The 18985-nt window shown below is 44.6% G+C and overlaps 1 protein-coding gene across 1 annotated transcript in view; it reads left to right on the top strand.

The window, feature by feature from the left end:
- Positions 1–18985, top strand: part of LOC119978162 (26S proteasome non-ATPase regulatory subunit 13-like) — a 55948-nt gene that overhangs the window by 19126 nt on the left and 17837 nt on the right. Inside the window, exons 6-8 of the mRNA XM_038819599.1 lie at positions 1133–1304; positions 5570–5649; positions 14272–14397. Coding sequence (XP_038675527.1) covers positions 1133–1304; positions 5570–5649; positions 14272–14397 — 378 coding nt within the window. The remainder of the gene's footprint in view (positions 1–1132; positions 1305–5569; positions 5650–14271; positions 14398–18985) is intronic.

The following is an 18985-nucleotide window of genomic DNA, read 5'->3' as shown; positions in this document are numbered from 1 at the left end:
TACTGAGGGAACGTCTTTCTGATGAGCATTTAAACTAAGATGCAGTCAGATCTGTGTAACATATCTCGTAGCAGCTTGTGAAGAACAGAAAGTTCTCCTGCTGGCCTGACCAATTATTTACCCTGGGCCGACACCCTTGAAATAACTAACTCCATTCCTTTGTGTACTCTTTGTGGGTCTATGCTATGCACAGATTAGCTTTCATAACACCAGACTACCCTTCAAAAGTAGTAGATTGCCTGCGAAGTATTTTGGTATGTCTTAAGCATGTAAATTGTGTTCTAGAAGTATTCTGCCTTTCTTACTGTGGGTGGCATTTGACCTCTCCAATGTTACAGTCTGCTGAACAATTTGAAGTGATTACTGGGGAGTATTACTACCAAGGGGCATGAATGATGTCGAACATTTTGAGAATTCCTTTAATTCCAGAAAAAGCAATCACTCCTATGTATTTGTGATTTTTGTACTGTTCAGTCGCTGGAATATTCTGTACAGCTGCTGTGTGAAAATGTGCTCAGTGAAGGATAAATGGTTATGAAATACTCTTGAGAGCTTCATGGACAATCTGAATTTACCGAGAATATCTTTGCATGTGAAACCTGTATGAATCAATATACTCCAAAAATAGAAACATATTGAGAGCGGCAAATAACTTGCATGCTAAAATATAGAAGAGGCGTTCTGAAATCACATACATTTGCATGTTACAAACTATGATCAGCCTTTAATTCACCAAGCTCTTTTACAGCTCAACATGCGCATGGTGGGTCAGTATGAGACAGTATGGGTTTTGTGACAGAATCGCTTACCTGTTTGCAAGGCTCTATATCCCAGGGAGATAGCAGTTTCTCTGTTTCCAAGGATACTGGGTAAAGAACTCTACTAAATTTCTCGCAACATGTACGATGACCATTTTGAAAATGAAGGCATTAGCCTAAAAAGAAGCTTGATGACAGTGCCAAAAGGTGTATAGAATTTACAGGTTTCACTCAATCTCAATTGGAGGCCGTGTACAGACCTAAAAGGTGTGATACTCCTGTGTGTATTGTAATCTTCCAATAGGTCATTATCTCTTCCTTTGGTCAGTGATATTCCAACTCTAACCTGTTGCATTGATCCTTCCACTTGTTAGAAAATCATTGAGGAAGTTGACGAGATGCTGCAGAAGTTGCCAGGAGTGACGTCCGTCCATGGCAGGTTTTATGATACCTCAAGCAGTTACTATCAGGTGGTGGGTGATCATGCTGCTTACTACAGGGAGGCTCTGCGGTATCTTGGCTGCACCGAACTCGCTGACTTGTCAAGTAAGTGTCAAGCTCTGTTCCTTTTTGAAATATTGCAGTTTAGCTCTTTTAGTGACTGCTGGTTTTGCAATAGCTGATTACAGAGAATCTTCATAATGTCTCGCTCTTTTCTCATTCCTCTAAGTTTTTCTTTCTCCTGTTATGGGCCAGGGTTTAGAGAACCCCAAAGTGTATGATGGAGTTCACCTGACCCACAGATTTTAATAGATTGTGGTATGGGGAGCACACGGCCCACTCTACAGGTATAGAACATAGAACAGTACAGCACAGAACAGGCCCTTCGGCCCTCAATGTTGTGCCGAGCCATGATCACCCTACTCAAACCCACGTATCCACCCTATACCCGTAACCCAACAACCTCCCCCTTAACCCTACTTTTATTAGGACACTACGGGCAATTTAGCATGGCCAATCCACCTAACCCGCACATCTTTGGACTGTGGGAGGAAACCGGAGCACCCGGAGGAAACCCACGCACACAGGGGGAGGACGTGCAGACTCCACACAGACAGTGACCCAGCCGGGAATCGAACCTGGGACCCTGGAGCTGTGAAGCATTTATGCTAACCACCATGCTACCCTGCTGCCCCAATGGTACAGCAGAAATGGAAAAGTATTTTTTTAAAGCAAAACAATATTCTATGAATCAAGTTAACCTTTTTAAAACATACAGTGAACATCCATTATTTATCCACAAATCTTCTTCAAAATGTGTCTCAAGGCAAGGCCATTTAGAGAGCTTGTTTCTACACAGGCAGGCCATTGTGACTTTGATAGAAATGGGAGCAATCCAGCAGTCAGAATGACACAACCGTATCTGCAAGGTGCAAAATATGCTTTTTGCTATAAGACCCAGTCCAGAATCTGAGCATAAAATTCAAGATTGATGATATCCAGTGCAGTAGTGAGCTGCTGTATTTCAGTTAAGAAATTAAACATAGGCCCAATCTGCGCTCTCATAGAATCATAGAATTTACAGTGCAGAAAGAGGCTATATGGCCGATCGAGTCTGCACCAGCCCTTGGAAAGAACACCCTAACCCAGTAACCCCACCTAACCTTTTTGGACATTAAGGACAATTTAGCATGGCCAAGCCACCTAACCTGCACATCTTTGTACTGTGGGAGGAAACCGGAGAACCTGAAGGAAACCCATGCAGACACGGGGAGAATATGCAGACTCCGCACAGACAGTGACCCAAGCCGGGAATCGAACTGGGACCTTGGAGCTGTGAAGCAACAGTGCTAACCACTGTGCTACTATTCCACCCATGTGGACAGAAAAGATCCCATGACACAATTCTCTCCTTCTGTAATGTACTAATTCACTGGCGATCAGGAGTACAGCAAAACACACCACATTAGCCCAGATTTGATCTAATTCCCTTTTGAAGGCTGCTGTTAAATCTGTATACACCAGTCAAATCCATGCCACTTGCTGTGTTCACAAAAAACCTTCTACCTTGTGTCACCTCTGGTTCTTTTGTCAGCCACCTTAAACCTATGCCCTCTGATCATTGACCCTTTAGCCATTGGAAACAGTTTATTTTTATGTAATATGTCAAATCTCCTCTTCACATAGGCTTGTCCATTGCACCTGTCTCCTTGCTGTTTACCAGTCCCAGTTTTGTATTACCTGCAGATTTCAAAATTGTGCCCTGAACGTCTAAGTTATTAATGTATATTCTGAAACATCAATGTACCCTGGGTAACATCACTCCATCCAGTCCGAGAAACAGAACCATAATTGTTAGAGCAGGAGGGGACCATTTGGCCCATTGTCTCTGTACTGGCTCCCCAGTGCCATTCCCTGTAACCCTTGCGTATTTTTTAAAATTCATTCATGGGACGTGTGCCAGCATTTATTCCCTAAATACCTTTGAGGGGGCAGTTAAGAGTCAACCACATTGATGTGCATCTGGAGTCACATGTAGGCCAGGTAAAGACGGCAGAGTTCCTTTCCTAAATAAAAGTGAACCAGATGGTTGTTTTAACGATATTCAACAGTGGTTTTGTTCGACTTTTGATTCCAGATTTTTTTTTATTGAATTCAAATTTCACCATCTGCTGTGGCAGGATTTGAACCTGGATCCCCAGAGCGTTACTCTGGGTCTCCGGTTTACTAGTCCAGTCACATTACCACTACGCCACTGTCTTCCCCTATTAATCTGATGCCTTCTTGAATGCCTTGAGTGAACCTGCCCCCGCAACACTCCAGGCAGTGCATTTCAGACCCAAAGCCGTCATTTACCACAACTTGTATCCCTTAGCCCAGCAGTAATCAACCTTTTACTTTATGCGAACCATAGATCGTCACCAAAGCTTTTGCAGACTACAAAGTACGCAAGCCATTTTAAACATTTTTTACACCGCCTACGGATGACGGTAGTCAAGCTTATATATCAACTATTTCTCATAGTTTATGATGCACATTCTCAAGTACATTCCGGATTATATTACACAAGGATGTTTGTGATGCAAATTACATTGCAAATAATAATGTAATATTGATTATGAAACATGATTAGCACCAAATTGTATTCATTTTTCCACAGACCACCTGCAGTACTCTGGTCATCTGTGGTCCGCGAACCGCAGTTTGGGAACCATTGCCGTAGCCAATTTTGTACCATACTCCTACAGCCCCCTTCAACATATTGGCCCAGTTTGCTTGCAAACCTAGTATGTGGTATCAAATGACTTTTGAAAGACTGGTGTCCTTGTGCATGAATCACAAAGTTGGTTTGCAGGTGCAGCAGGTAATTAAGAAGGCAAATTAAATATTGTCCTTCATTGCCAGAGGCATGGAGTTCAAAAACAGGGAGATTATGTTGCAGCTGTATATGATGCTGGTGAGGCTACACCTGGAGTACTATGCACAGTTTTGGTCCCCTCACTTGAGAATGGATGTACTGGCACTGGAAGGGGTGCAGAGGAGATTTACTAGGTTGATTCCGGAGTTGAGAGGATTAGCTTAAGAGGAGAGACTGAGCAGACTGGGACTACACTCATTGGAATTTAGAAGAAGGAAAGGGTTTCTTATAGAAATATAAAATATGAAGGGAATAGATAAGATCAAAGCAGGGAGGTGCTCTGGCAGGTGAAACTAGAACTAGGGGGAAAAACCTCAAAATAAGGGGGACAAATCTAGGACTGAATTGAGGAGGAATTTCTTTATCCAAAGGGTTGTGAATCTGGAATTCCATGCCCAGTGAAGCAGTTGAGGCTACTTCGTTGAATGTTTTTAAGGCAAAGGTAGACATTTGAACAGTAAAGGAGTTGAGGATTATGGTGAGTGTGCAGGTGAGGCAGGTATAGGGACAGCACGGTAGCACAAGTGGCTAGCACTGTGGCTTCACAGCGCCAGGGTCCCAGGTTCGATTCCCTGCTGGGTCACTGTCTGTGCGGAGTCTGCATGTTCTGCCCGTGTCTGCATGGGTTTCCTCCGGGTGCTCCGGTTTCCTCCCACAGTCCAAAGACGTGCAGGTTAGGTGGATTGGCCATGGTAAATTGCCCTTAGTGACCAAAAAAAAGGTTGGGAGGGTTATTGGGTTACAGGGATAGGGTGGAAGTGAAGGTTAAGTGGGTCGGTGCAGACTCAATGGGCTGAATGGCCTCCTTCTGCACTGTATGTTCTATGTAAGTGGAGCTGATCTTATTGAATGGTGGAGCAGGCTCGAAGGACCAGATGGCCTACCCCTGCTCCTAGTTCTTACGTTCTTATGCATACTGCATCCCCTTCATGCACCCTCACTGTTACCTCATGCAAAATCTCAATCAAAGTAGTTTGCCCTCAATAGTTTTCTGTTGGATCTCCTTTGTTATATTGTGCTTATCCAAGTGGCTGTTAATTTCCTCCAAGATTATTGTTTCTCTGAGGTTCCCATTTGAAATTTGAAACTTGTTAAACCTATAATTGTCAGGTTTATCTTGTCTCTTTAAGCAAGTGTAAAATTAGAAACTTGCCCATCTTTAGCATCACCAAGAAGATTGTCAAGCACCTCCACAAGTTCTTGCTCCCTTCACCGAGCTACGGTGTATTCTCATCTGAACGAAGTGATTTATCCACTTTCAGCCTTTCCAGTATTGTCTTTACTTTTATCTGTGCCACCACAAGTTCCTTGCTTACCATAACTTTGGCAGAGTCCTATTGGTGAAATGTTTGTTTTTCTGGGTGACATGCTTGTTGCATTTAATTTCCACTTGTGCTTGGTATGAAGCAGTTCTTAAGCTAGTTGTTTAATTGTTTGTTTTCGTTCTTGATAGTGGGTTCACAGCAGCAGAGAGCATTCACTCTGGGCCTGGCTGCACTACTCGGTGAAGGCATTTATAACTTTGGTGAACTGGTGAGTATCAAACCAGAGGACTTGCAATCAGTCCTGACTGCTCATGAATTTCCTTCCCACATGCAGTGCTTCAGAATTGTTATGGTTACTGAGCATGCAAATGGGATTCCTACCCTGTGGGTTGTATACATTTATGAAATTGTTCTTAAAAATACAGTTCTTAAAAGCTGTAGAATTCATGAAACAGTGACGTGAATTTATTATGTTCAGTGCATTTCTAATCGCCTTTTAGTGTTGTGTGTGATACTGCGCATTTAAATTTTAGCAGTGCGTTATGTGGAGCCCATTGTGTTTGCTGATCTGATTTGCAAATTTATGAATTAGGAGCTAGCATAGGCCATTCGGCCCCTAGTGCCTATTCCGCCATTTGATAAGATCATGGCTGATCTGATTGCAGCCTCCCTTTTTAATTCTACCTTTCCTGTTTACCCCCTATAACCTTTTGATTCTTTTGTAAATCAAGAACCTATCTAATTCAGCCTTAAAAATATTCAATGACCCTGCCTCCACTACTCTGTGGGGAAGCAAATTCCACAGATTTACAGTCCTTTGAAAAATTCCTCCTAACCATCTTAAATGGGGTCCCTGTATTTTTATAATGTGTCCCCTAATTTTAGTCTCCGCATGCACCCTATCAAGTCCCCTCAGAATTTTACGTTTCAATAAGAATGCCTCTCATACATCCCCTTTCTTCATGTTGTTTGTTACCTCAAAGAACTCTGATAAATCAGTTACACTTTCCTTTCCCTTTCACAAAACTGTTGACTCTGCCTGATTGCGGAAAGATTTTCTGAGTGACTTCCTTGGGCGACACGGTGGTGCAGTGGTAAGCACTGCTGCCTCACAGTGCCAAGGACCTGGGTTTAATCCTGGCCCTGCGTCACTGTCTCCACGATCTCCCCATGGGTTTCTTTTGGGTTCTCGGGTTTCCACCTACAAGTCCCAAAAAGACGTGCTTATTAGGTGAATTGGACATTCTGAATTCTCCTTCTGTGTACCCGAACAGGTGCTGTAGTGTCTCGACTGGGCGATTTTCACAGTAACTTCATTGCAGTGTTAATGTGAGACTACTTGTGACACTAATAAAGATTATTATTGATAGATAGATTCTAACTGTCAGTCAAGTCACCATAATCCAGATGACATTGGCTGCTTTCACCTTTTGAGGGGGAGAGCTGACTGGTGGTGATTTAACCTGAGGATTGACATACCTCAAACGAGGGGCAAGGTTGAAGAAGGCAGGGCCTTCATGAATAATCTCAGCCGGTATTGGAATTGAACCCATGCTATTGGCCTTACTCGTCATCACAAACTAGCTGTCCAGCGAACTGAGCTAAACCTGCCCCCTAGCATTTTCCCCATGACAGATGTTAAGTTAACTCGCGTGTTCTGTCTCCTTTCTCGAAAAGAGAAATTATATTTGCTGGTTTCTAATCTGATGGGACATTTCAGAATCAATGGAATTTTGGAAAATTACAACTAATGCATCTACTATCTCAGCAGTCACTTTTTAAGACCACTTTTTTTAAAGTTGTGGTCCATCGGGTTTTGGGGACTTGTCCATTTTTGGTTCTAATTGTTTTCTCAGTACACCTTCCCTCGCGATTGTAATTCTTAAGTTCCTCCCTCCTTTTCACCTCTTGATTTAGATTTATTTCTGGAATGTCATTTGTGTCTTCCACAGTGAACGCAGACGCAAATATCTGTACAATGCATCCTCCATTTTCTTATTTCCCATTACTGATTCCCCATTCCCCCACTCTAGAGGACCAGTGCTCAGTTTACTTTTCCCTTTTAAATACCTATATACGTTCTTACTATCTCTGTTTATATGTTTCTAGCTAGCTTTCCCTCATACTCTTATTATTTTTGGTCATTCTTTGTTGATTTTTGAGTTCTGCCCAATCTTCTGACCTACTACTAATCTTTGCAGAATTGTATGTTTTTCTTTTGATTTGATATTATCTTCTAACTAACTTCCTTAGTTAGCCAAGGATGATGCAGCCTTCTCCTAAAGTCTTTCTTTCACACTGGAATGTATTTTTTCTGAGTGTCAATGAAAGCTCTCCATAAATATCTGCTACTGCATGTCTACTGTCCTACCTTTTAATCTAATTTCCCACTTAACTTTAGCCAGCTCTGTCATCTTAACCTTTTAATGACCTTTCGTTAAGTTTAGACTGACTCTTCTCACCCCCAATCTCAATGTGAAATTTAAACATGTTATGACTACTGCCACCAAGAGGCTCCTTTACTATGAGGTCATGAGTTAATCCTGTCCGATTGCACATTAACAAGTCTGGAATAGCTTTTTCTCTGATTGGCTCTAGAATGTGTTGCTCTAAGAAATTGACCTGAAAACAATCTCTGAACTCGTCTGTAGAAGGATCATTTAGATCTGAGTTGTTGACTCTATTTCTCTCCACAGATGCTGCCAGACCTGCTGAGTTTATCCAGCATTGTCTATATTTATTTCTGAACTCCTCTTCCAGGCTACCTTTGTCAATCTGATTTGTCTAATCGTTATGTCTATGAAAATCCACCCATGATTATTGCAGTGCCTTTCTTCCTGTATGCTTTGTCCTAAATGTAGTTACTTTTAGATATAAATTACTCCCACCGGTGGTTTCTCACTATTGTAATAAAGCCATCCTTAATGAACAGCTACCCACCACCTTTTGTGAGTTAGTAATTGCCCCTGAATGTTCAGGTCCCAGTCTTGGTCACCTTGTAGCTAAATCTCTATAATGGCTATCTTTATTCCTGTTTGAGCTGACAATTGATCCGTTTTGTTATGAATGTTGCGCGTGTTCAGATACAGAGCTTTTAGTTCTGTTAGTTACTGTTTTTGCAAACTCTGGCCTTGTGTTCTGATTCACTCTTGGGTTTGTATGCTCTGTTCCTTCCTGCCATACTCTGGTTATCATTGTCCTTGCCGCTACCATATACCATTGCCTTGTCCCTTCCCTTTAATTTACTACATCTCTCCTCATTTGATTTCCACCATTGCCCCCCCCCCCCCCCCCCCCCCCACCCCCACCCCCACTATTTAGATTAAAACTCCTCTACTATACTAGTTATATGACTCTCCAGGACACTGGTCCCAGCACAGTTCAGGTGAAGACCATCCCATCGGTACCACTCCCACTTACTCCGATTCTGATGACAGAGCCCCACGAATCGAAACCCATTTCTCCCACAGCATCCTTTGAGCCACACATTTAACTCTCTAACCTGATTTACCTTGTGCCAATTGGCTCAAAGCTCAGGTACTGCTGTTCGATTTAGAACCATAGAATTCCTATAGCACAGAAGGAGGCCATTTGGCCCATCGAGACTGCACTGACTTTGACAAGAGTACCCTACCTAGGTTCACTCTCCCCCGCCTTATTCCCGTAACCCCCATCTAACCTGCAAATCCTTGGATACTAAGGGGCAATTTAGCATGGCCAATCCACCAAACCTGCACACCTTTGGAATGGGTAGGAAACCCACGTAGACACCGGGAAACATGCAAATTACACACAGTCACCCAAGGCTGGAATTGCACCCGGGTCCCTGGCGCTGAACATAATTTGCCCCCTCACTGTTCATAAGATCATAAGACATAGAAGCCGAATTTGGCCACCTGGCCCATCGAGTCTGCTCTGCCATTCAATCATGGCTGATATTTTTTGCATCCCCATTCTCCTGCCTCTCCCCATAAACCCCTAAATGCCTTATTAATCAAGAACCTATCTATCTCTGTCATAAAGACACTCCGTGATTTGGCCTCCACAGCCTTCTGCAGCAAAGAGTTCCACAGATTCACCACCGGCTGGCTGAAGAAATTTCTCCTCATCTTTGTTTTAGAGGATCGTTCCTTCAGTCTGAGGCTGTGCCCTCTGGTTCTAGTTTTTCCCACCAGTGGAAACATCCTCTCCACGTCGACTCTATCCGGGTCTCGCAGTATCCTGTAACTTTCAATAAGATCCCTCCCTCGTCCTTCTAAACTCCCAACGAGTACAGATCCAGAGGCCTCAACTGCTCATATGACAAGCTCTTCATTCCAGCGATCATTCTTGTGAACCTCCTCTGGACCCTTTACGAGGCCAGCCCATCCTTCCTTAGGTATGGGGCCCAAAACTGCTCACAATACTCCCCATGGGGTCTGACCAGAAAAGTCTATACCTCCATTCTTCCTACCAAAGTGTATAACCTCACACTTTTCCACATTGTATTCCATTTGCCTCTACTTTGCCCACTCTCCTAGCCTGTCCAAGTCCTTCTGCAGCCCCTCTGCTTCCTCAACACTACCTGTCCCTCTGCATATCTTTGTATCATCTGCAAACTTAGTAACAGTGCCCTCAGTTCCTTCCTCCAGATCATTTATATATATATTGTGAAAAGTTGTGGTCCCAACACTGACTCCTGAAGAACACCACTGGTCACCGGCTGCCATCCTGAAAAAGACCCCTTTATACCCACTCTCTGCCTTCTGCCAGTCAGCCAATCCTCTATCCATGTCAGGATCTTATCCTTAATGGGCTCTTAACTTATTTAACAGCCTCCTATATGACACCTTGTCAAAGGCCTCTGGAAATCTAAGTAGATCATGTCCACTGGTTCTCCTTTGTCTAACTTCCTTGTTACCGTCTCAAAGAATTCCAACAGATTTGTCAGACATGACTTCCCCTTGACTCAGTCCTATTTTATCATGCACTTCCAAGTACTTGCAATCTCATTTTAATAATCTACTCTTAAAATCTTACCAATGACCGAAGTCAGGCTAATTGCTATATAATTTCTCATCTTCTGCCTCCCTCCTTCCTTAAACAGGGGTGTTACATTGGCCATTTCCCAGTCCTCTGGAACCCTCTCTACCTTCAGTGATTCCTGAATGATCACCACCAATGCCTCCACAATCTCCTCAGCTATCTCCTATAGAACCCTGGGGTGTAGTCCATCCGGTCCAGGTGATTTATCCACCTTCAGACCTTTCAGTTTCAGAATATTCCTCTTGGTGATGGCCACTGCACTCCGCTCTATTACCTGATTCTTCTGGAGCTCTGATATCCCACTTGTGTCTTATATCGTGAAGACTGATGCAAAGTAGCAATTCAGTTCCTCTATAATTTCTTTGTTTCCTATCACTACTTCTCCAGCCTCATTTTCCGGTGATCCAATCCCTATTCTTGACTCACTTTTCTTTTTATGTATTGATAAAAACCTCTTCTATCTTCTTTTATATTACTAGCTAGCTTACATTCATCTTCTCCTTCATCTTATTGCTTTTTTAGTTGTCTTCTGCTCGCTTTTAAAGGATTCCCAATCCTCTGGCTTCCCACTAATCCTCGCCACCTTGTATGCTTTTTATTTAGCTTTTATGCTGTTCTTGACTTCCCTTGTCAGCCATGGATGCATTGTCCTCCCCTTAGCATGTTTCCTCCTCCTTGGGATGAATTTCTGTTGTGCCTCCTGAATAATTACCAAAACTGCCATTGCTGTTCCATTGTCTTCCCTGCTCGGCTCCCCTTCCAAACAATTCTGGCCAGCTCCTCCCTCATGTCTTTGTAGTTACCTTTACTTAATTGTAATACTGTTAGATCTGATTGCAGCTACTCCCTCTTTAACTGCAGGGTAAATTCTGCAGAGTAAATTCTATCATATTGTGGTCACTGCCCCCAAGGGGGAACTTCACTTTAAGTACCCGAATCAAGTCTGCCTCATTACACATCGTCAATTCCAAAATTGCTTGTTCTCGATTGGGCTCTCTGAGTAGCTGCTCTTAACAAAAAATCTCTTAGACATTCCACAAATTCCTTTTCTTGGGATCCACTACCAACCTGATTTTCCCAGTTCACCTGCATATTGAAGTCCCCCATGATTATTGTAGTATTGTATTTCTTGTATACCTTTTCTATCTCCTGATTTATTTTCCACATCCTGACTACTGCTAGGGGGCCTGCACCTAACTCCCATCAGGGTCTTTTTACCTTTGCAATTCCTCAACTCTACCCCCATGGATTCTGTACCTTCTGATCCTATATTGCTTCTTGCTATTGATTTAATTTAATTCCTTACTAACAATTCAACCCTGTCCCCCTTGCGCATGTCCCTGTCCTTTCGATAGGACACATATCCTTGGATATTTAGATCACAGCCCTGATCCCCTTGCAGCCATGTCTCTGTGATGCCCATCGTACAAGCCAATTTCAATGTGCGCAACGAACCATGAATTCAAACCTATTTCTCCCACACTAATCTTTGAGCCATGCATTTACCTCCTTAATCTTATTTTGTTTTTTACATTTAGAGTAGCCAATTATTTTTCTTTCTTCCAATTAAGGGGCAATTTAGCATGGCCAATCCACCTAACCAGCACATCTTTGGGTTGTGGGGGTGAAACCCACACATACATGGAGAGAATGTGCAAACTCCACACGGACAGTAACACGGGGCCGGGATTCGAACACGGATCCTCAGCGCCGCGGTTCTAGTATTAACCACAACGCCACATCCTCCTTAATCTTATTGACCCTATGCCAATTACCTTGTGGTTCAGGTAGTAATCCAGAGATTATTACCTTTTTAGTTCTGCTTGTTAATTGAGCTCATAATCCCGAAGCAGAGCCTCTTTCCGAGTCTTGTCTGTCATTGGTGCCCATGTGGGCCATGACCATTGGACCCTTAACCCTCTCCCACTGCAAGTTCTTCTCCAGCCCCAAGCAAATGCCCCGAACCTTGACATCATGCAAACAACAGAGCCTTCTAGACTCATGCTTTTGGCTGCCGAAAATTGTGTCTGTTCCTCTGACAATGTCCCCAATCCTACTAGAAGGCACGGTAGCACAGTGGTTACACTTGGGCGACATGGTAGCACAGTGGCTAGCACTGTTGCTTCACAGCGCCAGGGTCCCAGGTTTCTTTCTCACTTGGGCCACTGTATGTGCGTAGTCTGCACGTTCTCCCTGTGCCTGCGTGGGTTTCCTCCGGGTGCTCCGGTTTCCTCCCACAGTCCAAAGATGTGCAGCTTAGGTGGATTGACCATGCTAAATTTCCCTTAGTGTCCAAAAAAAAGGTTAGGTGGGGCTACTGGGTTACGGGGATAGGGTGGAGGTGGGGGCTTAGGTAGGGTACCCTTTCCAAGGGCTAGTGCAAACTCAATGGGCCGAATGGCTTCCTTCTGCAATGTAAATTCTATGACTACATTCCTGTTTGCTCCCTGTGCCACGGTGCCATGGCCTATTCACATGTCCACCCTGCAGTCCCGGCAAGTTGCAAGAATCTTAAATCTGTTGAACAACTGCAAATTCTATGGCTTCTCCCTTCTCGACCCCCATACCTGCCGATTTTATACCTTTTCTCAATCAGGCATCATTCCTTCTGTCATGACATATTTGAAATGTGACCTGGTATTTCACTTTCAACCGATCTGTTAGTGTCTGTATGTCTCTCTCCATCTGTTTTTAATTTCATCTTCCTTATTATTAAGCTTAATGCAAAACCTAGTCAGAGTTCAGTGAATCTGATAAACAGTGATGAGTAGGAATTTGGTGCAGCAAGGGAAGGAGGTGCTAAGTAATTCAATCTAATGTTCAACCATCATTTCCTTAATTTTCCCATGGGATGTGGATGTCACTGCCGAGGCCAAAATTTGTTGCCCAACCCTAATTGCCTTTGAACTGAGTGTTGCACTCTGCCATTTCGGAGGGCAGTTAAGAATCAACCACATTGTTGTGGGTCTGGAGTCACATGTGGGCCAGACCAAGTAAGGACGACAGATTTCCTTCCCTAAAGGACATTAGTGAATTAGATGGGTTTTTATGGAAGTTGATCATAGTCATGGTCGCGGTTACTGTGACAAGCTTTCCATTCCAGATTTTTTTAAAATTAAATTTAAGTTTGACCAGCTGCTGTGGTGGGATTTGAACCCATGTCTCCAGGGCATTAGCCAGAGCTCTGGATTACTAATCCAGCAACATTAGCACTGTGTCACCATCTCCCAATTAAATACATAAATAATTGCTGACTGCACCACAGGGAATAAAATTAAAATGAACAAAACAGCAGATACCAGCAGTAAAGGAATCTGAATTGCATCAAATAAACAACTATCTACTTTTCAATCTACCCGAGTGTTTACCCATCTAATCTTCGAGCATGGCACCTGAAAGAGGAGGAGATGAAGGGGAACCAATGGATGTTGTATATTTGAATTTTCAAAAGACATTTGATAAGCCACACAAAAGGTTGTTGCTTACGATTAGGGCTCGTGGGTCAGGGTTATATATTAGCATGAATCGAGGAAATTAAAGGACAGAAAACAGTAGAAACAAGTGAAGAGAGCCCTCAGTAGAGGAAAAACATCCACCTTGCTGTGCTAACTCAACGTTATTACGATTACACAGCGCTTCCTGAAGCAAAGGAAGAAAAATGTAAAAATTGGAAAAGAAGGCTTGCTTTGAGTTGGTTTTATTGGAGCAGGAATTATGGGTGTCCTTTGTATGTTTGGAAGTTGTTACAGACATCCTCTGAACTAGCCCAGGATGATAACATATCCTGTAGAAGTGTATTACTTCTCGGTAGACTGTTGCTTTTCCCTGTTGACTTTTATTGATGTAACTCCTTCATCTTTTGCAGCTGATGCACCCAATTCTGGATTCGTTGCGCGAGACAGAGAACCAGTGGCTGATCGATACTCTTTATGCTTTCAATAGTGGGAATGTGGAGACCTTTTACTGTCTGAAAACCTATTGGGGAGCTCAGGCATGTTGGAACTTTCTGTCAGTTTATAAAACTTAGCTGAATAACTGTACAATGTGGCCTACAAGTACAGTGGGATTTATATGATGTGAGCAGCCTCGATCCTTATTGAATGAAATAGTTGGGGCCTGATAAACTCCAATTGAGAACCTTTGGGTGCAATTCTCTGGCTGCATTGTGCACGAGCGCAACTCAGCCGAAGAATATCAGGAGATCCCTCACGCTCACTTCCCAGCAGCCTCCGCGCCTCACGAGATTCACCCAAGTCCCGCGAGATATCGGATTCAGAACTCTGCCCAAAAGGAGCTTGACCAAATGTCGCTCACGGAAGTAGGTCGTAAAGCTACCTAAGGCCTACTCACCCGGGATACACCGGCCTCCCTCAATTATCCAGCCTCCCCAGGGAGGCTGCAGCTGGGTGCTGATCAGTGCTGACCTGGGTGGTCAAGGTCAGTGCAGGTAGTTCCCTGCCCCTCCCCTGAAATGTGGGCACTGCCAAGCAGGTTGGAGTACTGCCAGGGTGTCAGTGCAAGGGTGCCAAGGTGGCACTCCGAAGGGTCAGGGCCCCAGGGGACCATGCCCATGAAAGAGGGTGGGAAGGGTTTGAAGGGTGGCGGTGTGCCGGGCAGGTAAGTAGGGGCCTGAGGAAGGTGGGGGGGTTGACGGGTGAGGATCCTGGATGGGAGAGGGCAACCTAAGGGGATTTGGGGGGGGGGGGGGGGGGGGGCGGGGGCTGCGCCTGAAGAGGGGGGTGCCCAGGGACACCACAGCGGGTTGTCCTCACTTGGGAGGTGTGGGGTAGTGCCCATGTACGTGGGGGATGACATTGCCCATGGGTGGGGCAGTAGGGGACCCACAAGCTCACCTCCGGATCAGGGCACCCTTTCAAAATGGCAATCCGATATCTTGCGTTCAGCTCCCCAGTGCTAAAACAAAATTCGAAGTGTGGGTTAAACCAGTGAGAAACTCTCCAGGGTCCAAACAATGAATAACTGTCATTGAATAGCGATGGTAAACCCACCGGCTGAAACTCCCTGAAAAATCCCACCAAAAATTAACTGGGAAATTTTTGGGGAGAATCGCGCTCTTTGTAATGCAATTGGGAGCAGTGCCATTGGGCAGGTTGGAGCAGTACCATGAAGTTGGGCAGTACCATTCAGGAAGGCAACAGTGGAGTAAATTAATTCATCCCTTGTTGCACTGAGCTGATAGACAGCAATTGTTGTTATAAAGGCAGATGAGACTGCCATTTTGTGCCAGCACTTCTTGACATACTATTTAATCATTGTGCTTACCTATGGAAAGATTGTTTATGTGCTGGTCTTTGAGGGGAGGTGGTCTTTGAATGTATGGTCAAGAACTATAACATGATGATAACAAATGAGTTCATGGTCCAATGACTGTAGAAATGTGGTCTGACCCATGTAGACTTGGAAAATTGGCGACTTCACGGACGCTTTGAATGGTGTTTTCTAAAGTTGCACGTGAATCGCAGGTGTGTGGTGTGTGAAATTCAATTCAAAATAACCCAGCAAAAAAGCCGCTTTACCGACAAAAGAAAAGTAGTTATGTCACTCTATTGCATTGAACATTACCTAGGAAATGATAAATTTACAAATGCATATACATGCACATACTAAGATTAGTTATGGAGGAAGATAAAAACTATACTTATAAAAATTGCAGCAGTTCAGTGTCTCTATTGTTCAGGTGTTATGTTGTCTGAAGTGAAGGTCTTAAGACATTGGGCGGAATTCTCCGATGCCGGGACGCGGAGAATCGCCGCTATTGGGGCTGGTATGGTCGGCGTAGCGCCATTCGGGGTATGCGGCGACTCTCCGGCCCAGGCCGGCACGCTGATTCTCCGGCTCGGATGGGCCGAACGGCCATCATCAAAAAGCTGAGTCCCGCCGGCGCCGTTCTAACATCTGCTGAGTCGGCGGGATCTCGCCGTTGAAGGGGCCGGGGGTGGCCTGTGGTGGGGGGAGGGGGTCTGACCCCATGGTGGGCCTCACTAGTGGTCTGGCCTGCGATCGGGGCCCACCAATCGGCGGGCCGGCCTCTCTGTCCCCCGGCCTCCTTTCCTCCGCACCGGCTCCTATAGCCCTGCGCCATTTGGCGTCGGGGCCGGCGCGGGGAAGGCGGCCACTGCACATGCGCTAGTTGGCGCCGGCCCAACTGCGCATGCGCGGACCCCATGGTGCCGGGTTCAGGCCGGGATCGGCAGCTGGAGTGCCGTGGGCTGCTCCAGTGTCATGCTACCCTACTGTGGGCCGCAGAATGGGGTCCCGGAACGGGTTCTGACGCCGGAGTAAAACGCTCCCGTTTTTACGCCGGCGTCGGCACTTGGCTGCCTGATGGGAGAATCCTGCCCCAAGTCTCTGCAGCTGGGATGGCTTGCACTGTCAAATTGCAACTTTCACAGGTAGCTTAGTAAATGGAACCATGTTGGGAGGGGAGTTCTTTATTTCCCTTTCAAGGACCTGCGGCATGGTCCTTTCTTTAGTCTGTTGACAGCTATTCAATGGCTCTATTTGTTGGTCTCCCTCTCCCTCCTCTGTTGAGCTCTTGTCTGCTTCTTTGAAGAGATGTCTTTATGGATCTCTGTGGACCTGCCTTTTGTCGGCCACTGCCTCAACAATGCTGCATCATGCTCCAAATCAGAAAACTAGTTAGCCCAGTCGTGGAGTCTATCTTAGCCATCGTCAGTTTGAGGACCCATTAAATTCCAAATGTCTTTTGTGAACCTCTTGTGGTAAACATTGTCTGGTCTATCCACAGGAGAAGTCATGTGACCATCAGAATCCATTTTATTTCAGTATTTTTAAAATCCATTCAAAGTTTTATACGATAATCTTAAAATACAGTTTCTTTTTAAATTCATACAATGACATGAGAACAAACCTGTGGTAATTGGATGACGATGGAAGCTGGCAGGTTTGTTACGTGTCACTAGCAAGGCCCTTCCTTGACGTTCGTATTGGAAAGCCAGGAAATTGACTGGAGGAGAAGGAATGGAACTTGGTATGTGTCAGGTATGGGCAACAAGCTGAAGTTTGCAGAGGAATTTGCAGGATGGGAAGATGGCCAACAATAGTGAAGTCTGATGGTGACAAAAATATGGATGTGGGTCTCAGTAGCAGGTGGGCTGCGACAGGAAAGAGATGGATAAGATGTGGACATGTTCGTAAATTCACAAACTTCAATTGGACAACAGTCTGAAGTTGAAGGATTCCCAGGCTGTGAGGTGGCCACTTCCAAGACCATGACCACCTTTACCCTTGATGATAGAGAGGGCAGGGTTAGTCATTTACATAGAAACAGTGTAGGATGGCCTGTTCACTAGTTGGTTCCTCAACGTATTGGTCCAGAAACCATCTCTTTTACACTCCATCCTCCTCTAAGGTATTGTTACTCATTTGATTTTCCCAATCTATATGCAGATTAAAGTCACCCATAATTATAGGTGTTCCTTTATCACACGCATCTCTAATTTCCTGTTTAATGTCATTCCCAACATCACAACTACAGTTTGAGGTCTATATACAACCCCACTAACATTTCTTGCCCCTTGGTGTTTCACAGTTCTACCCATACAGATTCCACATCGTCTGAGAAAATATTCTTTCCTCACCATTGAGTTACTTTCTTCTTTAACCAACAATGTTCTCCATCACCTTTTCCTTTTTGTCTGTCCTCCCTAAATACTGAATACCCCAGGGTGTTCAGTTCACATCCCTGGTCACCCTGCAGTCATGGCTCCATAATCCCGACTGTATCATACCCGTTTACATCAATTTGCACAATTAATCTGCTTTATTGTGAATGCTCCATGCGTTAAGCAACACAGGTTTCAAGCTTGTCTTTTTAACATTAGTTGTCCTGTTCCCACTATTTCTCACTTGAGGTCCTGTTTGAATCTGGCCCATGATTTCTGGGCCCTTGATTTCTCTGCCTATCACTTTTCTAATTCCCCTTACTGTCTTTTGTAATTGTCCTTGATTTCCCCAACTTCTGACTCCTTGCGTACATTCCCATCCCCACTGCCTTTTAGTTTAAACCCTCCCCAGCCACTTTAGCAAATACATCAGTCCTCGTCCTGCCCAGGTGTAACCCATCCAGTTTGTACTGGTCCCACGTGCCCTCGAACGGGCCCCAACGCCCCAGAACCTTCACAATACCTCTTGAGCCACGTATTCATCTGATATATCCTGCTCTGACCAGCACGTGGCACTGGTAGTAATTCTGAGATCACTACCTTTGAGGTCTTACTTTTCAACATACTTCCTAACTCTGATCCTTTTTTTTTAAAGCCTATGTTATTTGTGTACCACGACAACTGGCTGATCACCCTCCCCCTTCAGAATGTCCTGTAGCTGCTCTAACACATCCTTGATACTAGCACCTAAGGCATCATACTCTCCTGGAGTCTTGTTGGGGCCACAGAAACACCTATTTATTTCTCAATTGAATTGAATCCTCTAAAACTTGCATTCCCACACTTTTTACTCCTCCCCTGTGCAGCAGAGCCAAACATGGTGCAATGAATTTAGCTGTTTCTTCTTTCCCTTGAGAGGCATTCCCCTCAACA

The sequence above is a fragment of the Scyliorhinus canicula genome, chromosome 15 (assembly GCF_902713615.1).
Source record: "Scyliorhinus canicula chromosome 15, sScyCan1.1, whole genome shotgun sequence".
In the NCBI taxonomy this organism is placed as follows: Eukaryota; Metazoa; Chordata; class Chondrichthyes; order Carcharhiniformes; family Scyliorhinidae; genus Scyliorhinus; species Scyliorhinus canicula.
The sequence above is the reverse complement of the archived record's forward strand: the minus strand, read 5'-3'. Positions and strand labels throughout refer to the sequence as shown.